Source organism: Vicia villosa, linkage group LG3 (assembly GCF_029867415.1).
Source record: "Vicia villosa cultivar HV-30 ecotype Madison, WI linkage group LG3, Vvil1.0, whole genome shotgun sequence".
Classification (NCBI taxonomy): Eukaryota; Viridiplantae; Streptophyta; class Magnoliopsida; order Fabales; family Fabaceae; genus Vicia; species Vicia villosa.
The window spans coordinates 57,248,526-57,273,676 of NC_081182.1; the positions used below are offsets into that span (position 1 = coordinate 57,248,526).

The 25,151-nt window shown below is 34.2% G+C and overlaps 1 protein-coding gene across 1 annotated transcript; it reads right to left on the reverse strand.

Moving 5' to 3' along the window:
• Positions 1-14,436: 14,436 nt before the first annotated feature.
• LOC131655828 (MADS-box transcription factor 1) lies at positions 14,437-18,401 on the reverse strand. Its single transcript, XM_058925633.1, has 7 exons — positions 18,074-18,401; positions 16,924-17,008; positions 15,388-15,455; positions 15,201-15,300; positions 15,063-15,104; positions 14,938-14,979; positions 14,437-14,839 (listed from the first exon to the last, which is right to left on the reverse strand). Exons 1-7 carry the CDS (start codon positions 18,256-18,258, stop codon positions 14,609-14,611), a joined length of 753 nt encoding a protein of 250 aa, XP_058781616.1. The 5' UTR covers positions 18,259-18,401; the 3' UTR covers positions 14,437-14,608.
• Between the last annotated feature and the right edge of the window lie 6,750 nt (positions 18,402-25,151).

The following is a 25,151-nucleotide window of genomic DNA, read 5'->3' on the forward strand; positions in this document are numbered from 1 at the left end:
GTAATCAAAATACAGACATTAATAAAATCACAGGCATCACTACTGTGTATGCCGGACAACATCATCATCCTCCATTCTTCTGTCTCTGGCCCTGCCTTTGCGTCAACCACGTCGTCTGTTGGCTACTCTACCTCTATCGTCAAGTGCTCCACCTGTCATGGCACGATCTCGATGCTATAAAAATGCGTCATCCGCCACCCTAATGATACCATCCAGTATACGCCTATGATCCGATCCCTCAGAGAAGAAACCAACGGCAATGCCTGCCCGCACCATGTCACCTATCTTACGACAGCGAGAATAAAAATCGTCTGTGTGGTTCAACTGAGACTGATGAGTCTGCAATATCTCCTCATGGGTTGGTCTGGGTGGTGATCCTACTGTAGTGGAAATCATGTATGGGTATGACACCCTGAAGTACCAAGTGATGTACCCGTTGGCGCAACTTTAGTCTCTCTCTGATCTGGTCGTCCGAGCCTCATCAGAAACCATGTGATTCTCAAAGTCTACAAAAACCCCATCTATCTGCCGAAATGGAGGCTCCACCCGTCACTTGTGAAACTACCTGCATTCGTGCACATCGCACGGAGACATGCTTTGTAACCCTCCCATATATTATGTGGTTTGGATGGTCGGCCGTAATGTCTGCATTGTATTACAAATAAAGTCTGATTGGATACAATTAACTTATAAAGCAAAAGGAAAAAAATCAAACTTAACTCCGTATGTACAAATACGGAAGACTTCCGTAGAAACATCTACGAAAGCACCCAGTATTTCAAAAAATTGGGGTTGTTCTGTAGGTGCATCTACAGAACTACTTAACGTTTCATTTGTTCCGCAGATGCACCTACAGAACGTTCTGAAACTCAAAGAACGCAACAATGGTGTCTGTCACTGTTCTAGCTACTAAAAAACTTTATTTTGGTGGCTTGATCGTCCGTTTTACACTTCCAAAAATACCTACATTGTCTTTAAACTATATTTCTAAAACTAACCAATCATTTCTACACCTAAAAATTGAATTTTAACTCTATTACGAGAAAACTCGAAATAACTCGAAAAGTCGAAAACTTAATGGTTAAATTGAGTTTTGAAGTTGTTGGAATGTGTTGATCTTTAATGTTGACGTTTATCGTCGAATTCGAGAGAAAAAAACAACTTTGGTGAATTTTGATTTTTGAGGTTGAGAGAGTTTGAGAGTGTGAAGAAGAAGAAAAGTGAAGAATGATGGTGGAGAAGAGTCTGACGCGAATATAACATCAAATGCTCTCGTAGATGCATCGCTGGAAGTTTTCCGTAGATGCACCTACATAACAAATGAATTTTGAAATAAATAAAGGTGCTTCTGGAGATACATCTACTGAAGCAGTGGGCATTTTTGGCAACGCGCATGATGCAAAAGAGATTCGAGGGGTTGGATTAGAGTTTCTCAAAAAAATTCTATATATAATTTAGGGTTAATAGTAGTTTACCTCCCTGTAATATGAGCGTGTTTCGGTTCACCCCCCACCGTGCCAAAGGCAGGTTTTGGCAACGGTTTTTTTGAAAAAGCCGTTGCCAAAATGTAGGGAGGGGGAAAAACAAAATTCTCTAACATTACATGGGGTGAATTACTATTAACCTTAGTATTTATTATAAATAATTTGTATTGCGCGCAAAAGATATCTAATTTATATAAAAAGAAATTACACTATCAATCCATTATGGTCATTCAAATGTATTATTTTTTAAAAGTTACAATAAAAATTAAATATTTCAAATTAATCAATGTTTGATTAATTTGATGGGTGTTAAATTTTTTTACACCATATTTCAATAAAATTTTAATAAAAAATGGAGTTGGTATGCAACATGGATAGATTAAATAGTTTTCATGATCACTTTAAATTAAATAGTTTACTCTCGATTTTTTAACATTTTTTATATATAAAAAAATATGTATAATTATTAGGGTAATGCTAACACGTGCCCTTAAAGTACATTTTAAGAATTAAATGTGAAATTTTTTTCTTAGAAATTGTGCATTGTTTTCATTAAAAGTTGATAATTAATATGTTTATTATGTTTTCCAATACAAATTTTTTATATTTAGGTTTATTAACATGTGTCCTTGGGATACATGTTAGCTTTAACCTAATTATTAATAAGAAAAAAATTATAATTTTTTTTTATATAATTGTCTTTGATCAATTATATAAAAAATATAAATTAATTTTTCAAAAAAAGATTAATAAATATTTAAAAACATGATAAAAACAATATTATTTATTTATTAATATTATAAAAGGTTATTTTTCTCAAAACAATTAATAATAAAAAAAAAATTTACTTTATTTATAAAATATGCAACATTATATAAACACACTTTCTCTTTACCAATAATTTTTTCGGTTTTTTATATAGTATTATTTATTTATTTTCTTATTCTTTTTCTATCACCACTGGTTTAGTCTGGTTAGGGGGTCAGTTCTGCCATCAAGTGGTTCTAACTCCCTCCCGATCGCAGTTACGGGAGATCGAACAATGATTCTCCATACCAAATCTAGCGTCAATCACCACTAGACCAACTAACGATTGAGTATTTATTTTCTTATTCATTATCATCATAATATGAAAGATTATTGTAGGTTCATACAAGTTAAAAAAAATTACCGGTATGTTCTATTTTGAACTGGCTAAATATCCAATTGATCAAGAGGGAATTTATTTCAAATTCATTCCATTTGAACCCACACTAAGAGAAGGTAAAATATCTGATCTCCACTTTTATATACTTATCTTGAACTGACTTAGGCGTTGGAGTGCTAATCATGCAGGTATACACGCGCAACCATAAAAGAGGTTGGATCCACGGTTCAAGATCACTAATTATCCAACTATCTTCATTTTTTGTTCCTAAGCAGAGCTACAACAACCATTTATGGTTCCCAAATAGAACAATGGCGCCATCTATGATAATCGAATTCGGATTCATGCAATCTCCACGAGAATCATGTTCGCTCCACAACACCATTGATCGAACTTAGTAGTTCTAGATATGGATTCTTACAATTTCGAGTCTAGATCTGTGATTTACCATTTCTTAACCTTATTAGGTTACCGAATCGAAAGCAATTCGACCTTTGATTCATACTTTTTACACCAATTCGCGCTCACTCTCCGACTCTAGTTCCTAGCCCCATTTTGATCTCATAATTAAAAATGCTCAGAGGCGAACACCAAGACCCGTTAGGGTCGATTCGGCAAATCACTGTTTCGCTTCAATTTCTCAAAATTCCAAATCTCTGTTTCTATCGAGAACTCCACAAAGTAGAGGATGAAGGATTTCATATCTAGATCAAGGTTGGTACCAGGGTCTAAAGTTAAATCCCATGAACGTCACGCTGGAAAATCTACGAACTATCCTCGAACCTAACATCGCTCATGCTTCCCACCCCTGTCGGGACACTTAACGGGGCGACATCGAAGATACTACAAGTTCATAGTTAATGTCGGGCACATACCATGTTATAGGTACCTTCTATAGGTACTAGAGGATTTGTGGTCAATCGCCTAGCCTACCTCAGGCCGAATCCAGTGTTCTCCTTATTACTTGTCCCAATCGTATCAAAAGAGGCCAACCTGGGGGCATCAGATAGAGGGAAAGGAAATCCGAGCACAGAAGCATCATTCTCCAAGCGTCATCGCCCAACTTGGATAAGCTAACGAAAGGAAATAGGAATGACTGACCACACAATCAAAGAGAAGACAACCTAGATTATGGTAGCAAAGGGGATCGATTGGTCGTAATCTTAAGCTTTCGACCAACATCATTATTCCTAAATAAAGATTGGACGGGAAGGGCAATCCATGTTCCAACACTTAAGGTCCAAAAGGTGGACCTTTCAACGAACGTCGTCTGCATCTGACCATCTTCCTAGTCTAAGAGGGAGTCGATCCCTAGACCAGATCTGCTACCAACACGTCGACAACCATGTATTGACCGATTGAGGTGGATTCTTACTCTGAAATAGAAAGGAAGGCAACGAGTCTAGGTCTGATGATTAAAAAATGCCTCATCGAAGCATTGGAGAGAGAAATTCGACGAGACCAAAGTTCCACCGATCATCCTCAAGCTACATCCCCGGAGCAGGCGACCATTCATACATATATCCGTAATCAAGGGGAAGGTGGGACACCTCGACATACAATAGCGTAGGTTAGAACCAACAATAAAATATATCATATTTTTTGTGCGATATCCAATCAAAGGTAATGGGGCTTAGAATAATGTCACACTAGGCCGACGTTACATGATGATGTGTAATTTATTAGCGTTGCTTAAGACCGACGCTACAAAATGACGTGTAAAATTTATTTGTTTAGGGGCAACCCAATCACATATAAGAACATGTTACATGTTAGTGTCGCTCAAGGCTGGCACTACGACTTGTAATAGTATAGACCAAAGAACCATGAATTAGCGTCACCATACTGTTCATTAAAGTCAACGCTAATGTTAGTGTCAACTGCATGCTACTGTTATCTTCCAGCTTTGAAGCGTCCGCCCCGACACCGACGCTAGGTAAAGGCTAGCACCTATTAGCGTCGGTTATTAGTCAGTTAGCGAGAGCTTTTGGCTGACGTAAAATCGCAATTTTCTTGTAGTGAGAATCACTTCAAAGTTATAGGATCCTACTGAAAAATCCAATAAAAACAAAAAGAAAAGATTTCTTCACTGAAATTCATACTCAACCTTAAATATGAGTAGATGTAAGGATGACTCACTTCGAAATAATAGAAATTTTGACCATCACAATATATATGTATATATATATATATATATATATATATATATATATATATATATATATATATAATATGATTCCTAATATATCATACGCAAATAAATAATCTCTTCTATTCATTTGAGGAAGAATCAACCGCCAACGAATGCTCGTCATCCGTCTCTCTTTTAGTGTGTTTTAGGATTAGTGTCGTAATTGCATATAGAACTTCTGTCTTGGATCCACTCGAGTATTTTTTATCTTGCTTGTGTGTGCATACACATATATTTATTTTTCTTTTGCCTTTATTAGTATATATTTCTGTATTGGGCCTTAGTGTTATTGGGATTTTTATTTGCAATGGGCTCTAGCTTAATATTCTCTTAATGTTCCATTAGATACACTAATCGTGATAACAACAATTGTAGTATATAGCTGAAGTTGTAAAACTGTTAATATAATAGAAAATGTATACGCACAACAGTTGAATGAATGAATGATACCGTAGAGCACTTTACACTTTATTATGGTATCAATCGCCTACGATCCACTCCATCTTCCACCAACCACATCTTCATCTTCTTGATTCCCCTAAACTTTGAAAACAAAGTTCATCACTTTCTGTTATCAAGAAATCAGGCGTCAACTTCAAAGAAGCTACACCCATGGCTGTGTCACCTCAAGATTCAAATACACAACCACAATTCACGGCGTCGCAAACCTCGCCATTCTTAAACGCATCCAACCACACAATGTTTGGACCAAAGCTCTCCATCAAATTACAGGAGAAGAACTTCCTACTATGGAATCAACAAGTTGAAGGTATAAATCTCGCGCAGAAACTTCACTTATTCATTGTGAATCCACAAATTCCTACGATGTTCAAGACTAAAGAAGATCGCATAGCCAATATCTGATCTGATGAGTATGAATCTTAGATTGTCCAAGATCAAGCGCTGTTCACCTGGCTTCTTTCCATGATCTCTGAATCAGTGCTTCCCAGAGTTCTCTCGTGCAAGCTAGGGATAATATTTAGAAATACTTCTGTCATACCCCAAAATTTGCCCATCATATTTTAAAATATTTTGGCTCAAGCGCTGAGAAATAAGCCCGACTATCTCTCTCCTAAGCAACAAGCCACAAATTAGGGTTTTGCTTCTCTCAAGGTAAAATCAGTTTGTGATATCTCAAGTGGACTTCATGACCTCTCATGTGCCTCAAAGGATCCTCTGGCCAACTTTCAAGCTCTGATTCACAAGATTGCTCAATCAACAGCTCAAATAGTCAACAGTCAACTAATTTGACCTAAAAAGTCAACTATGGTCAACATATAGTCAAAACTCCTGATTTTTGGTCAACATCAATGTTTTGAAGTTACATTCATCATTTGATCAAGGGTTGATCATGATTCATCAGGAAAAGCTAAGAAATCAACAATACTCATAGTTTCTAAATTAGGGTTTTCTAGGAGAAAATCAACCCAACTTTGACTGGCCATAACTTTCACATGGTTCATCAGAAATTTCCCAACCAAAGCTCATTTTGAAGGAAATTGAGTTCAATACAAATTTTTGAAGAAATGCATGAAGAGGATATTGACTAAAATTGAAAATTCTCCAAATGGGCCCATATTTCTTTGATCCAAACATGATTCTAACCTTGTTAGAAGTCTCCTAGCCCAATCCCATGCCATTTTATTATTTATTTTATTTATCTTGATTTTTAATTCATTTTAAATTCAATTTAAATAAAATAAATAATGGAAAATCAAAGATTTGGTTTTAGGTCTATTATGTGATCAAAATATCAGAATTATATCAATATAATTAGATCAAGATTCGTGCAATAGATATTGGAGAGAGATGAGCAAGATTTGAGACTCTTTTAGAAAGTCCATAATCAAGAATAAATCACATATCAATATTCCAAATTACCAAGATTCAATTGAAAATTGTTGACCTAAATTGTCCCAACATATATACTCACGATTCCAGAGGCCAAGGGGAGAGGCTGGCAGCCAAGAAGTCACGTACCAGAACTCAAATTTTTAAAAAAAAGTAAGGATCGGTTTTTGAGTTTGAGGCATGTCCAAAGATATTTGAAGATTACATAACAGTCCTTAAGGGTCATTGAAGCTATCGCGATCGTCCTTGGGCCTTAGAACACTCAGAATCGCCTCCTCCAAGTCACGGTTTTCCATGTTTTTTTTCAAATACATTTTCTTACATTCATCCATTATTAGCGCGTTTCGATTGCATATTATGGTTTGTATGGATGTTTAGAATGATTCTGGATGCTTTGATTCGAGATTTGATGCAGGAGACGAGATTCACCATGGTTAGGGTTTGGAGCTTGATTTTGGAAACTTTATATCCAGGAGAAATTGGACCAAACTAGTGGTACCACTACGCTCAGGGGATGATTTCGAGTTAGACTATGGCTTCATTCTTAATTTATCATGCATATTTTTTGAATTTTGATTCTTACAGGGTTATAGCAACACAACGCCGTCCGTAGCTAAAAGCTCTTGTAAAACCTTTTTTTAAATTCTAGAAAATATGTATAGATCGCAATAAGTTTTCTTGTAATAGTTGTAGGCTTTAATTTCTGCCTTTTAAGTTTTCTGCCTTTCCCCCGCTTTTGGTTATGTAATCCCCTTCCCGAAGCCTTGTAATAGCGTAGGATCTTTATTTTCCGCCTTTAAATTCCTGCACTATATAACTGTTAGCAATTGAATAGGATTGTATGGAAAGACTAAAAGCAACATAGAATAACCCTAATTTTTAGGATTAATATAAATCAATCACTCTTGTTTCACACACACACACACACACACCTTTAGGGTAATTCCTCTTATGCTGTCTTCGAATAATAGTCAAGTTCTTCGGATGTAGGGATACCTTAGCCTGCTGCCTACGAATAAAATCATCACAAAAAGATCTTGTCCTTTCGATGTTGCCTACGATAAATGATCTTGATGATAGTCCCTTTCGATTGCTAAGGTATCCTTACTGGTTGCCTGTTATGACTATTCTCATCAATTCATAGGACTTCCTACCCTTCTTATGGTATGGATAGACTTATGGCAAACGATGACCCTCGATGACCCGATTACATCCAATGAAAAGACTACCTGCCTAACAATTGGTACGGATAGCCCTTTCAAACGAAAGACTTAAAGAACAAGAAAGACGAACTTAGGGTAGGTAGCTCTTAACTGCTTGCTTATAATCAATTCAAATTCAAATTACTTTTCACACCTCTTTTCAAAACAATTTCCAAAAGGCTATACTTATTTACAAGTTAAAGTCCTTATTCAAAAATCTTTTTAATCACACACGACACTTTTTCAAACAATTTAAACAATTTAAGCAAGTGAGCTAAGCAATTAAGAGCCCATGGATAACCATGGATACAAAGGGTGCTTACACCTTCCCTTTGTATAACCTACCCCCCGAACTCAAAATCTCCTCAAAGGTCTTTCCTGTTCTTTTTGCCTTTCCAATTGGATAAAATAAAAGTCGGTGGCGACTCTTGTTATCCGCAACATTATAAAAAAGTCAGTTCTCCCACCGTATTACAACTTCACTGCTATCATGCGAGCTAGGGTGCATCAACTCAGAGCTAAGTTGAAGGTAACAAAGAAAGTAAAACATTCAATCTCTTTTTGAGTTCCACTCTGATTATTGCTTTGTCAAATCTCAGGTTTTTAAGGAGGTTCATTTAGAAGGATTCCTGGATACTAGTGGGTTATATTGTTTTTTAACTCTGCCAATGGAATCTACCTCTCAACCTGGTGCTAACACTGTTAGTGTGTCTCCCAATGATCAGCTCACAATTTCCAAGTACTTATTCTAATAAATTTTCTCTTTGGCATAATAGACTAGGTCATACTAATGTTGTTACCCTTAAATTTGTACTGAAACAGTGTAACATTTCTTTACCAAATAAAGAGTGCATTGACTTCTGTAACTCATGTAGTGTTGGTAAATCTCACAGATTACTTGCTCCTTTATCTCAAACTTCTTACACTAGTCCTTTTGAACTTATTCATGCAGACTTGTGGGGCCCTTCTCCCAATCCCTCCAATCAAGGATACTCTTACTATATGGCTATTGTTGACACTTACACTAAATATACTTGATTGTATTTCCAAAAATAGAAATATGAAGCCTTAGGCATCTTAAACAATTTCTAGTGTATGTTCAGACACAGTTCAAAGTCACAATCAAAGTTGTACAGTCTGACTTTGGGGGTGAATTTAGACCCTTCACAAAATACTTGAATGACTTGTGCACAAGTTAACTTGTCCTCACACATCTCATCAAAATAGGACCGTGGAGTGAAAACATAGGAGCATAGTAGAAATGGGCTTAACCTTGTTAGCTCAATCTAATTTTCCTATTGAGTTTTGGGACCATAACTTCACATCAGCTGCCTATCTTCTAAACAGACTGTCTACCTCCACTTACCCTAAGTTCACTTCTCCTTATCAAACTCTATTCCACCAAATGCCTGATTATCAAAGCCTTAGGACTTTTAGATGCTCTTGCTTTCCACACCTCAGACCATTCAATAAAAACAAGCTACAACTTAGAAGTTTTGAGTGTACATACTTAGGAATATCCCCCCATCACAAAGGCCACAAATCTTTGAGTAAGGAAGGAAAATATACATATCCAAAGATGTTGTGTTTAATGAATCTAAGTTTCCTTATTCTGGTGCCATTGGTACCACATTCTAAACTGATTCAATAAATACCTTTAAGTCTCTATCTGCACCTAGATTACTACACTCTCCACATACCACTGGAAAATGTTCTAATACTGTGAGCCAACAGACCACCTTTATCATTCCTCACCAACCTGTGTCACCTATTAATCAGATTGGCACCCCTCCAAGACAAGTCACTATCAGTACTAACACCACACCCATTGTTTCCCAACAATCATTGTCTAAGTCTGATCACCAACTCTTGGATATATCCAATGAACATAATGACTTTTCTTCACAGTCTGAACATGAAAACATAACAGGACAGAGCAACCCTGAACCAGTGTATACCCCTGCTCTTCACACCAGTCCCACAATTTATCCTTCCTCTTAACCTTCACTATCCCCATCCCAATCTATTCACAACACCATTAGTGACAAACAACCATCCTATGGTCACTAGAGGCAAGACATGTCATCTAAAGCCTAAGGTATTCTTAGCACATATTGAACCTACTAAAGTAAAACAGGCTCTAGCTCAACCACACTGGTTTGAAGCCGTGTAACAAGAGTATAATGCCCTTATTACCAACAATACTTGGTCACTTACCTCTCGCCCATCCCACAGAATAGCCATAGGCTGCAAGTGGGTTTTTAGAATCAAAGAGAACTCTGATGGCACCCTCAATAAATATAAAGCAAGACTTGTTGCAAAGGGTTTCAATCAATAATATGGATTTGATTACCATGAGAATTTCTCACCTGTTGTCAAACCAGCTGCCATCAAAGTCCTTCTAACTCTGGACTTAACATACAAATGGGATATTCATAAAATAGACATCAATAATGCTTTTCTAAATGGAAACCTTGAAGAGGAAGTCTACATGATACAACCTCCAGACTTTGAAAGTGATAACAAATTTCTGGTTTGCAAGCTGAATAGGGCCTTATATGGGTCAAAACATGCACCCAGGTCATGGTATGAAAAGCTTCATAAAACACTCTTTTAGTTTGGCTTCAAAGCAAGCTGATTTGATCATTCTTTGTTTACTTACAACCATCAAGGTATCACTTTATATGTTTAAGTATATGTGGATGACATATTGATTATAGGTTCATCTTCTCCTCTGATCCACAAGCTAATCTCTAAGCTCCATAATCAGTTTTCCCTCAAGAAACTTGGGAAGCCTGAGTACTTTCTTGATCTTGAAATCAAATACCAGCCTGATGGATCTCTCATCCTTACACAAACCAAATATATTAGAGATCTGCTAAGCAAGGTCAACATGGAAACATCCAATGGGGTTGCAGCCCCAATGTTCAGTCAGTGCAAACTCAACAAATTTGGAGAAGATATTATGCAAAATCCACAGTTGTACAGATCAATGTGGGTGCTATGCAGTATATCACTCTTATTAGACCTGGCATAGCCTACTGTGTAAATAAAACATGTCAATTCATGGCTAATCCACTTGACAACCATTGGTGTGTAGTGAAAAGGATACTCAAGTATCTTAGTGGTACTGCAATCTATGGATTCAAACTATCACCTGCTGACCAAAATCAGGAACCATCAATCAGGGCCTATAGTGATTTAGACTAGGCAACAATCAGGGCCTATAGTGATTCTGATTGGGCAAATGATCCAGATGACAGAAGATTTACTTTTGGAACTTGCATCTTCATAGGTCCAAACCTGACTTCGTGGAGCTCAGAAAAGCAAACTCTTGTGGCCAAATCAAGTGCAGAGGTAGAATACAGAGCCTTATCACATACTACATCTGAGCTTCTCTGGCTTCAATCTCTTCTAGCTGAATTAAAAGTCAGATGCCTCTCTCCTATCTTCCTTTGTGACAATCTTAGTGCAGTACTTCTGTCACACAGCCCAATATTACATGCCAGAACAAAACATATAAAGCTTGATCTCCACTTTGTCAGAGAAAGAGTCATGGTAAACAAACTTAAAATTCAACATGTTCCAGCCTCAACACAGTTAGCTAACATTATGACCAAGCCTCTTCTTAGTGCAGCCTTTCAGGATTTAAGAAGCAAGCTCAAATTTGTGCCAATTGCCATCACCTTGATCTTGAGGGGGAATATTAGTATATATTTCTGTATTGGTGTCATTGGGCTTTCTATTTGTAATGGGCTCTTGCTTAATATTCTCTTAATGTTCCATTAGATAGCCTCATTGATGATAAGAGCAATTGTAGTATATAATTGAAGTTGTAAAACTGTTAATATAACAGAAAATGTATACACACAACAGATGAATGAAGGAATGATAGTGCAGAGTACTTTACACTCTATTAGCCTTAAATTATGATTATAATTTTTATCTTGATATTTAAGAATGGCTTATACAAATTAATTGTTATATAAATTTCAACATAATAAACATAAGGAAGATTAATGAAAGAGAACTTAGTGAAAACGAATGAATTTATCATGGTCCAAAACCTCCTTTTAGGTTAACCCTAAAAAAAAGCCTTTGTTTATCGTCATTTGTTTGAAGTGTGATAAAGTTGGATAAACACTTTACTTTTTTCACAAAAATATTATCTTGGGTGTCCCATTTCAAAGAAAAGAACAGAAAAGGGAACCAATTTTTGTAACATATTGTTAAACTTTTCCAAATCACTCTTTCTATGGTGCTTTTTTCTTGTTCTGCTTGACTTTCGGAGTTGTTGCTTAGACCCTTTTGATGGGGAGAGCCTATGCTTCTTGTTGGTCTTTTTTTTTTTTTAAAGCAAGGATTCATTTGGTCATGAAATAATGCAAAATATCCTGTTTTAAAGTCCAAATTCATAACCAAATTTAAATCTATTTTAAATATTCTAATATAATTAAATAAGAGCTATGCTATATGGTACGAAGGAATCAACGTACGAAAAGCAAGAATTTGTACGTGGCAAGTAGAAACAATTAATATGTGCTTGCCATATAAATCATGGGTGGTGGTAGTTATAAATTAAGGGGTCGTGTTATTCTTGTGGAAAACATTTCGTAATGTTAAGCATTTTCCATTAAATAATTATTAACCGATTTAGTTATTAATAATTTGGTTATCCATTTATATAATTCAGATATAATTAAATGATTATTAACCCATTAAATTATTTTTAGATTCGATTATAATCCGGTTATTATCCAAAATTTAAAATTAATAACCAAGCGCTTGGGTTCGATTGGCAAATGAGTCTCTGCAAAGAACGATATTCGAGGAATACCGAGTTCGATTCCTGGCAGAAACAACGCTTGGCCAGTGCACGTGCCTCCGTAGCACGAGTCGAATTAGTCGATCTACTATGTAGGTCGGAAACCAGTGCGAAAGCCAAAAAAAAAATTTAAAATTAATCCAAATATTTTTAAATTCATAATAAAACTTTTTAATTTTTATAATAAAAAAAGTTTTAAAAACTGGTTTTATAACCGTTTTAATAAAAATGTAGTTATGTTTATAAATTCAAATCATTTAAATACTTTGAAAATTGTTATAATTTAATTTCCAAAAATAACCAACCACGCCTAGAACTAACATTTCTTTAAACATTATTAAAGTTTCATCCCCATTGCTAAACCCTCTTCTTCATGGCTAATGCTTTAATGGTACGTAAGGTCAACATTAACAATTAATTTTATTTTATATATGAGCATTGGCGATTAAATCATCATGTTGATTTTTTAGACAAATTTTCATGAGAATTTCATATCCATTTCTAGAAAGTTGGCCAAAATTCAAAATATAACTCTTCAACACATAGCACTGACTCAGTTCAGTGGTTGCTGTCCGCTGATGAGATTTTTTCGGTCTCGACATGTTATTGGCGCTATGCTTGAGGTATGTCAACTTAGATCCGCCCAATTGTTATGATCATGCTATTACTTTTATTTGAAAAGTTGATGTGCCTCTTAAAGTTAGAGTTTTTGGTCGGAGATGCCTTCTTAATAGAATTCCTACAAAAGGATTCTCTCAACCTTAGACGAATCATTCCTCATCGTCTAATCTTGCTTGCGTTTTTTGCGAAGAATTAACTGAATCTTCGAATCATTCTCTTTTGACTTGCTGTAAAGTGGAGGTTGTTTGAAAGGAAATGGCCGATTAGTTGGGTTTGAATTTCTCTACGTCTCAAGACTTTAAAGAAAGTTTTTGTAGGTGGAGTTGTTCTTGCCGTAGCTTGAACATCAAGAGAAGTAAGGTGGAAAGTGTTTGATTGACTATTGTTTGGAGCCTTTGGTTATGTAGGAATGATATCATTTTTAAGAACTATGGTTGGAATGCTAGAGATGTGGTTTGGGGATGCAAAACATTGTTATGGAGGTAGTCTTATATAGGGAAAATTTCTCATTCCAATTGCAACTTTTATGAGTTTAGCAAAAACCCTTCGCTATACTTAAGATAAGTTTTATTTGATGAGTAATTTTTGTATCGGGCTCGTTTTAGCCTCTTTTGTATTCGTGTTTTTAAATTTTATTCCCCTTCAATATATTTTGATTAAAAAAAAAGTCAGTAACAAACGTATGAATTCCATCTTTACGCGAAATTAAAATATAACCTTTTTCTTAAATTTTCACTTTATTTCAATCTCCAAAAGACATACTAAAAAAATCTCCAAAAGACATGTTCCTACTTTCTCTTTAAGCTCTACAAATTTCTCCTTACATCTACACTGCCCCCAAGTACCATGAATTATTTCTAGGACATTTCAAATTAAAACTCACTTTTAAATACTTTCCACATTTTTCTATAATTAAGTACTTGTAGATTTTTACATAGAAATTTCTAAAAGTTTGAGACACATCTAATTTCAAACTATTACCAACATTAATGCCATCACAATTCACAACAACATAGTCTAGAACTAAGATAAAAACAATACTTTCAGGCAAGAGTTGCATGCAAACAAACAATTATTATTATTCTTATTATAATATGTAATAGGAGAATGAGTGATAAAAGCAAGCTAGGAGGATCATTTTATGAAAACTTACACATAATAGAACACTGCTTTACTATATTCTGCCTACATGGTACGTAGACACTGATATAGTTAAGTCCATTACATTACAATAACATAAAATGCTAGTAGTAGTATTATATATATAAAGCTTTATCATCATCATCATCATGGTAACCATCCACCCATATAGTTATTCATGCTTGGCCCTGCTGTCACCACTGATCCTGGATCACCCTGATGATATCCAATTTGTAAAGTTGGTTCACACTCAATTGGTTGAACTTGAAATAGTTCATCACCCTGTGTATGACCTTGATGATGATCATGATGATGTCCATATCCCATATCTTCACCACTCAGATTCAGTTGGAGTGAATTTATTTGATACCCTTCCATCTGAGAAAGAAAAAAAAACATCACTACCTGAATAACTTTCATAATAAACCCACAAAATTTTACTTAGTAGAAGTAGGTTCAATTCAAATGTTTGTTACCCTTTGTCTGAGAGCTCTGTTAGCCTCACATAGCAAGTGTTCCTTCACAAATGATGCAAACAAGTGAGCACGAGGAGTAACTTGCGGAAGAAGATAGCAAAAATCTTTAAAGAATGTTCTCATACCTTACGTTGAAGATCTCCCAGCTGATCCAGCATGAATTGGGTCTGAAGAAAAAATAGTTAAACAAAAATTTACTAAGCTAGCACATATACAAATTCAGTAAAATGTTGAAATAAGAAAGGTTTGTGAAAGTTGAGTACCCTTGTGGATCTGATTTGCTTCAAGGAAGAATCTAGCTGCCTTTCAAGAGTTTCAAGATCTTTGCTGCTTAGAGGGCCAAGATCTTCTCCCATAAGGTTCCTAATTAAATGAGAGAACATGTCAAATACTACATCATTGAGACTTATACATACCAGTATTCTATAATCATGTTGTATGATCGAGTACCTCTGAGAGCGTTGTAGAGACTCATAACGTGCCTTCAGCTTCAAGTATTCCTGTTGACTGCTTAATTCCTATAGTTATAGTAGCAAAAGTATTGCATGTTAAAGAAAAGGAAAAACACTAACTGTTTGGAAAAACATTCATGGGAATGGGACTGTTCCAAAAGTCAAGCAAGGTGCACCATAAAAAATTAAAAGCAAAAATAATATTAGAGTGCTTCATGAAAAATAGATAGCTAATCCGAATTTAAATCTAAAAACTTAAAGACATGCTGCATTTGAGGTAGAAAATTTGGGACCAAAATTTGATTCAACAAAATCTAAGCACTTAAACAATATTTGATGTACTCATCTACTCAATATACTATTTCAATCTTGAATTCACAATGCGCCTGTCTAGAAGCCGGACAATAGTGTGTATACTGACTGTTCTACTTATAGATTCTTCCTTGACAAACTAAGACAACGATCAACTAATTGCAGATGATTTGCCCGGTTCTAGTACTACCGAAGGTGAGGAATTTTTTATGGAGACTTGCCCATGATTGTTTACAAACTTAACTAGACTAAATGATAAATGTGTTATTGTTGACAATCTTTGATCACGGTGCAACAAAGTTCAAGATAAGACGAAACATAATCTATTGTTCTGCAGTAAGAGTCGTCAAACGACTCAAACCTGGCACGATTTAAATTTGTGGCATGTTATAAATGCGGCCCATCACCAACGCGAAAACAATGGAATAGGTTTTGAGCTGTTCTACCAACCAATGTTTACTTAGGAAAAATCAAGTTGCTCGTCAAGAATCGGGCCGGCAGACATACCTAGCAGTGGCCTCCTCACAAATTCATGTAAAATATACACGTCGTTCACGAGGAATTTCATCATTTAAAATGATAAATAAGTGGAATGTCGCGGATTCTAACTCGCACTTCTATATATCTATATATAATATTTCTGCACAGCTATCAACTGTACTGATTTACAGAGACTTCTAGGATATGACCCTTTAGAATGTTGATTCATATATTTATGTTGACATTTCTGATTAAGTTGACCATTTAATCTTTAATTAAATTAAATTTATTTCAAAAGCTAAAAAACCAAACCACAAACAGACTCTAAAATTAATTTAGATTAAAAGCAATATTTTTAATCATATGATAATTTAATAATTATAATTGGTTGAAAATGTGTAAAAAGAAGTTTGTATTAATAGTGTATATGAATTAAACCATTTCTTTATATGAATTCAATTTTTTAATGACAAATATTGATAGCCTAAAATCAGGAATGACAAGTTGACTTAGTGGTTTGAAGGATAACCTAAAATTAGAATCGTATAATAAAAACATGAGTTCAACACTTTCAAATAACATATAGCTCACACTAATGTTAGCCATTCATAAAACTTATAATGTTCTATAACTCAACAAGCTAAACCAAAGTGAAAACAAAAGAAGTTTCTCTGTCAAAAAAAGAGAGAAAAAAAACACAACAATACTTAGTTAAATAAATAGAAAGAGTTAGATGATTCACCAATACCAAAGCCTCCTTTGATGTCACATTACCCTCAGGTGCTCCATAGTTGCATTTCTGATACCTTTCAAGAGTTTTCAGCATGCTGCACATTTACATTCAAATAAATCATATATGCACCACAAATGAAACTGTTGGAAAATTGAATATCCTGTGGATAATAAGTGAAATAGCACATTTATGTGCCACTTTTCAAATTCACAACTAGATCCATGGATCATAGCTTTGTCTGGTTTTGACTCACAATGAGATCTCAAAGATCTAAGATGTTTTCCAAAAAGATAAGTCAACAAGAAAAATAAATGGTTGAGTAGAGTTGAGTTGAAGTGAAAAGAAACAAGACAAGAAAGAAAAAAAAGAAAGGAAAACCCTAGGTAGGTTCAAAGATGTAAATGTGAGAAAGTGTTAGCTCGGATGAGAGAAAAAGCAGACATGGATTAGGTTGTCTGAGTGATTCTAAAAGCAAAAGCAGACACAGTAGTACCAAAAATTTAATGATGTTTGTGTTCCCAACACCAAATTGCACTGAAATGAAACCTGACCTAGACCCCAAATTGGTTTAGGGAAAAACTTTTGAACCAGATCTGCTTCAAACACAAATGAAGCAAAACCAGAAAGTTTTGGATTGATGTGTTGATACCTAAAAGAAGGAAAGAAAGAGAAAACCAAAAAATTGTATGGAAAACAAAATTAAAAAACAAACACACCAATTTACAATACAACAGTGTTCTTTCTTTCTTATGATGTTTTTTTTTATCTTATATTTTATATTTCAAATATACATGTTTTGTTTGTTTTGGTTTATTGTGTTTCCAGTTGCAGATCTAACAGCAATCCTATCACAGAAATACTCAACCTGCTATAAACGCCGAGACATTCACAGAAAGGGAAAAAACTCAAAGAGTGAAAAAAGAAAATCTACTTTTTCAAATTTCAAATACCAAACAGAAAAATAGATAAACAAATTGATAAGCTAGAAAAAGCTAGCTGCTACTCTTCAATCACTCAAAACAGCAACAACAAAAAAAAATCAAATGGAAAATATTTCAAAGATCTTGCAAGAAATTTATTATTATTATTATTCTTATTAATTATTTGCATTTGAATGATAATATTATATTATATTATATATATTTATATTATATGCTACCTTGAAGTGCTGCAAAACTCATAGAGTTTTCCTCTATTGGAGAAGACAATAAGAGCAACCTCAGCATCACAAAGAACAGAAAGCTCATAAGCTTTTTTCAAAAGACCATTTCTTCGTTTTGCAAAGGTAACTTGTCTGTTGATCTTGTTCTCAATTCTCTTCAGTTCCACTCTTCCTCTCCCCATCTTTCTCTCTTTTCTTCAATTTTCTTTCTTACACTCACAACACAAATATTAAACCTTACAATTATATTTCAGTATTTAATAATAAATATTTTATACAAGTCTCTCTCTCTTTCTCTCTCTAGGTTATCAAGTGTGATGGTGAGAGGTACGTGTATTAAGAATGTGAGCAAAACCATCGTTATCAAACAAAGCCCTAATGAGAGAGATAATGGTTTTCTCTCTCTACTTGTCATTTTCTTTCATACATTATGGCGAGTGCTTTGTTCAACTAAGTATGTACAAATGATAGAGACATATCGTTAAATTAAATTAAACTAGTTGAATTCAGTTGATATTTATGCAGAGACATTAGATCAGATGTAAAAATATTTGAATGTGTGACATCTCATTTATTTATTTTTATTTTAAAAATTATAATCGACATTAAGATATTTGAGAAAAAAATTAATTAAACTAAGTTAAATTAAAAATAATTAGTTATTATGATGATGTGAGAGGGAGTAATTAAATGAAAAGCAATTTTGTGTTACACGTAAAGTGAGGCTAATAACCGTAGGATTTAGGGAGATGGGGTTGAAAAGTAAAAGAAAAAGTGAGATTGATCTGACGGTGAAAAAGGAGAAAAGTTTGAGGAAACCTTAAAATGGGTGGAGGGACTGTTAATCATTTGACTTGACTTATGATGGGTGGTAATAATCAGAAAGTGACACGTGTCGATAGATTGAGGGGTGATAGAGGGGTATTGTATTTTATCCACCTGATATACTAGGGTTTGGGCAATCATGTGAACTAACCTTAAGAAGTTGAACCCTCATAGTCGTAGGTAGTTCGTACTGAGTATATGCTATACACATTATATTTACCTAACTGCTCTTGTTTTTTCCTAAAGGTTACACTTTTTTGTTTATTTATGCTTTTATTTATTTTTTAAAGAAAAAATATATGTTATATAAAAATTTTAGTTCTATTTTCCAGTATTTTAAAAACCGGACCAGACATCAAACCGGTACCCTCTGAGTCACTGGTTTATTGGTCGAACCACTGGTTCACTAGTTGAACCGCATGACTAAACCGCATTAAACCAGATAACTCGGTTGAATAAACCGGTCGTTATAACAAAATTATATAGGTATAAAACATGTCGAACATGATGATTCAGTCTCTACAATATATAACTGGCACTTAAATTTTTTAAAAATATCATATCTAAATAAATTCACAAGTTCATAATTTAAATTCAAATTTTAAACATAGGTATCACCCGTAATAAAATAGTACAAAATATATATTTGAAAACAAAATTTAATCGCAAAATAATCTAATTAAATAAATTATAATAAAGTAACTTCATTGTCTACTAAATTTAATTTTAAAAAATTATTTCAATGTTGGTATCTCCTTCTTCAATATCAAAATCATCTGCAACAAAATTAACCGATCCGAAACATCTTTATTCTTCATTAAAATAATTAAAATGATGTTGTTTTAAGTTTTTAAAATAAAAAAAAAATCAAAAATACATTTAAACCACCGGTTCTAAAAAACCGCCGATTTTTACGGTTTTACCGGTTTACACCGGTTTTGACCGGTTCTCACCAATTCAATGACATATCACATCCAACAATCGAACCAGACCGATTACCTGGCCGATTTCCGATTCAACCGGTCCGGTTTTTAAAACAATGCTATTTTCTTATATTAAATTTTCATCCTTATTTGTAAATATGTAATTTTAGTTTTTTATTAGTTTTTTGTTTTTTTTAAAATTACTTTTAATTATTTTTTCTTTGTTAATTTAAAAAGTTAAAATATAAAATTTTATAAACAGCGTATAATATTTACTAATTTAACAGTACATCATATTAAGTTCATCTTCATAATAATTTAATAAAAATAAATGATATTACAATTATTACAAAAATAGGAAAAGGGAAATAATAAATTCCTTGTAAAAAACAGAAAAAATTAAATAACAATCACTAAATCATCATTTAACGGTACATTAAATAATTATTTTAGTATTCTTTAGCCAAAAATATATTTTTGTGCACATCTTAACGAAAGCACATTTATTAAAATTTAAATAACTTAAAAGAGTTCTTTTATATTAACCAAATATTTGACTCTAGTGAAAAATTAACTTTCACTAAGAACGAATCACTCAGATATTACCCGTTAATAAATGGATTAGAGAAATACTAACCATTAGTTAATGGATTTTCAGAGTTCATTGGCTTAGTTAGTTAATGTATTACCTTTTGGTCTGAACCGGAGAAAACAAATTACTGTCTTTATTGGTATTTTCTGGTTTTTATTGGTTTTCTTTTTCTTCAGATTTTTAAATGAGTTTTATTAATTTTTAACTAGTTTTAATTGTTGGACTTGTTTTTTTACTAGTTTTTATTGACTCTGTTTTTAAAATTTGGAGTATTTTTAGTTAATTTTGTGAATTCAACCTATTTTAATCAAACTTAGAAGATAAAATATGAGAAATGAAGATGATTTTACCAATGTTCATTAATGTTCACCGCGCCTTATGGCGGGTTGACAATCATAGAGCTGTCAAAATGGGCTATCCGGCCCGAACGGGTCCTGGGCTTTTTAGGGCTGGGCCAAAAATGTCCGGTATAACATGGGCTCGAGAAATTTCTACCCGAGCCCGGCCCTAGATGGGCTTCGGGCTACCCGGGCCCTAAATGGGCTTTTTTAATTTAAAAAAATTAAAATAAAAACTCCATAATATTTATTATAATTAAAATTAAAAATTATATTATTTAAACATAATACATTTTTCAGCACTATATTATCTCTTATAAATATTATAATGTGTTTCTAAATGCAATATATGCCTTAATTGTATAAAATAATACTTGAACATTTAATTTAAGAGAAAACAAATATAATACGATGAAAGAATGTTGATTATATTAATGTATAATATTTAGAAGAGATAGATTGAATAAAGTAGAAATAAAATTTAGTGAAATGAGAAAAAACATTTTGCTATTTTGGAGTAAGACAATATAAATATTAATATATATTTTTTAAAATGTATAGTTATGCGGGCCTGATGGGCTACCCATGGCCCATATGGGCTAGCCCTAATGGGTAGCGGGCTTTTTAGGGCTAGGCTAAAAAGGCCCTGAAAAATATGGGCTCTAATTTTAAGGCCCAAGCCCTATAATTTTTCGGGCCGGCCTATGGGCTAGCCCATTTTGACAACTCTAGACAATCAAGCCATCGACTCTATTGCTTCCCTTCTACAATCTCTATGCAAATGTTTGTTATTCCTTAGACTTTCTTGGACCCTCTAGCTATGAAGCCAACCATAACTATTCCACAACCTTGTTTAAAGGGGAATAAATTTGCAATCTTGGATATGAATAGTTTGTTAAGGTTGAAGCTACAAGTATATTTTTCACAAAGAATCCTTTGACCTAAAGAGGCAATACCCCTGACTAGGGTTAATATATGTCTAAAACTCACTATACTGCAAAAGAATCTTGCTTGATAAGTAGGGATGACAAGCAGACTCAAACCCGCGGAGCCCACCCGCACCCAGATCCAACTCAACGGATGAAAACCCGAGTTGACTAGGTTTGAGTTTGGGTTCGGGTGCGGGTTTCGGTATTGTAAAACTCACACCCGAATTCCGAAATCACACACGCTTATCAAGCCTCTTTCCGCATTATCATCATAAGCTTCTTTGTAGGACACCTATTCAACAAATAGGCATTTATGGGTACCACTTCTCCCCACAACTCTCTCTACAAGTTCTTCTCCTTTAAAATGTTTTTCACCATGTTCATAATTGATAGATCCTTTCTTTTGGCAATACCGCTTTTATGTGGTGTATAGGGTGGTACTACCTCATGCATTATCCCCTCTTTATCACAAAACTTTCCAAAGTCATTTGAGGCATATTCGCATCCACCATCCATTTTGAGAACTTTGAGTTTGTAACCGCTTTATCGCTCAACCATGGACTTGAACTTTTTAAACACTTCAAATACCTCATATATATTTCCTCTTGATTAGGTATGTCAATAGCTTTCTACTATAATCATCAATAAATGTGACAAAGTATCAATTAACATCAAACGAATCTACTTGCATCGGACCATACACATTGAAATTTAGCAGCTCAAGGTGATTCTTGATTCTACAACTTGCATCCTTCCTTAATTTAACCTTGTGTTGCTTCACTTTCACACTCTTCACAAATTTCAGCTGGTATGTTGACGGATGAAAACTCGGTTACCAGTGTGTTCTTTTCCAATGCATTGAGTCTAAAATTGAGATGCCAAAGACGCAGTAAAGCGGCAAGAAATTTTTTTGGAAGTATTCCTGGTTTTATCGTATCCACGGGGATCAGTGCGAGGGAAATAATGCCATTCTACATTTTCTGTGTTTTTGATCTTGGGTTAAAATGATTTAAAGTTTAAATTGCGGAAAGTAAATTATGAACAGAAAATAAATGCATTCTTTAGATAAAAGAGAATTCGTCAGAATTGAATTTCAACTACCCGTCAAATACTTAAACCTACTGATTAGTTGTACGCAACTTAAATCACTCGCCAATATCTTTTCATATATCGCTCACAACCAAGTTATGTCTAACGCAGAGTTGAGAGAACAAATGTATTGTCTCGGAGGCGATGTCGCGCACAATTCAACAAAATAGAAGCATTAAGAACTGATACCCATTATGAACAACAGACCTAAATCTATCTCTAGAGTCTAAAATCTAAACAGATAATCATTCAAGAATGAGATTTGAACCATATATGTCTATAGCAACCCAAACCCTAAGCACAAAGCAAAAACAAGGATAACATCGATATTGATTTGAGAAATATATATTATACAATGCCATACTCAGTACATATACATAAAATCTGAGTAACTTATATACCAACACCAACAAATGGGAAATACAAAGGGAAGAAAGGAGAAGAATCAAAATCTCTCACGGTGTCAATCACGATTCAATAATCATCCAACCTGAATTATCGAGTTGCATCAACCATTATTGTTGTCAAAGCCTCAAAATATCAAAGAATGAAGGGTGATGATTTGGGGCTCTAAAATGCCCAAAATGTTGTTTCTCTTAAAGCTGACATGCATTTTATTAAAACAAACTCAGCAGGATCATGTTGAAGAGAACGCAGTTTACTTATTTCAACATGTCGAACAAGATGTCTCAACAGGTCTGGTTTGACACTTAACTGCAGGAGCTAATAGTTCAAGTGGATCGCATTTTTAATTGCTACAGTATCTTATGTTCAGCTACAGAATATTTTGGAATAATCAATTAGCTGATATGTTATCCAAGATTGACTCAAATCAAGAGATTTCCACACTTCCTATAATTGGAGATAATTTAGGAAAGTTTGGATTGAAGAACTAGTTTCTTGGAGAACAAGTAGCAGAATTTGGGCAGCCTCTTTGCTGCATTTTTGAAGCCCAGTCCAGACGAGTTTAATCCTATAAAGGGTTGTAACCTATTTTTATTTGGAACTGGTATTTGTATTTTTATGGTTCTAGGATTCCTTATTTTGGTTGTAAGTTTCGTTTTTCATTCAGAAACTTGTAGGTGTTGAATGTTTGATCTCCAAAGCTTTTAAGCAAGGAGAGTATGTGTCAGTTTTCATAAGTTGTGAAGTATTGAGAATTGTGTGTCTTGGAAGTGTGTATTCGTGTTTTGTTCATTGTGCGGTTTGTCACAGGGGTTCTGTGATTAAAGGGATTTGAGGACGGCTTCATACCTAGGGGATCTTAGGTAGAAGTCATAGGAAGGGTAGTGATTAAGTTTGATACTGTCGAATATTGATTTCATTGGCTTGGTAGTCCTCAGAGTAGGAAGGTTGTTTCCGAACTGGGTCAACATATCGTTGTGTTCTTTACTTTCTGCACTATATTATATGTTGTCATATACTTGTTCATAATTGTTATAGTTTTCAGATATTGTGTCGTGACATCTTATATTTGATACCAAAATTTCACAAAACATAACCTAGAAAATATAATTTGATGTATTTATAAAAAGTGAAAATTGCAAACCGCGCTTAGGCCAAATTTCGGGCTTAGCCCCAAACCTGCTGTGTTGAAAAAATTCAACACTTGTTTTTGCCATAACTTTTGAACTGTAACTCCGGTTTACGCACTGTTTGAAGCGTTGGAAAGATTATCCAATGCTCTATCTAAAATTGACATATTATAATTGCTTTATTACCCACAAAAAATGAGATAAAAATCAATTAAATTCACTGATATTTACATGATAATGCAACTATACACATTATTTACACGATCACGTACGAAATATAAACATATTTACATACAAGTTGAGGGTTATTTACTATATCCCCACAAAATAAGTTAATAAGTGCCACAAATTAATGCTCAAAATAACGATATTTTGGCACTTATCACAAATTTAACCTTGTGTTGCTTCGCTTGCACGCTCCTCACAAATTTCAGCAGGTATGTTGACGGATGGCAAGCCGGTTACCATTAGGTTCTTTTGCGATACATTGAAATATCTAAAGTTGAGATGCCAAAGACGATAGTTCCATATCCACTCTTCTCGACTCTTCATTTTAGCAAGACACCTATGCTCCATAAACTTCAGCTCAACTTTGAAAATTCTATCGGTAGCCATATGAACTTTAAGGATCAAACTCATGTTTGCATCTATAAAGGAACATCACTCTAGAGTTCTCGAAACTGCTACTTCTACTTTCTGATAGCTTCCTATTGCTGCATTCACCTTCCATGATCATGACCAATAATGTGTTATCATCATTAAATTCTTGTCTTGCAACCTTGGCATCATCTGTATAAGGTTCTTTTTTATTCGCATTGCAAACTCTTGTAAAATGACTGAAGTT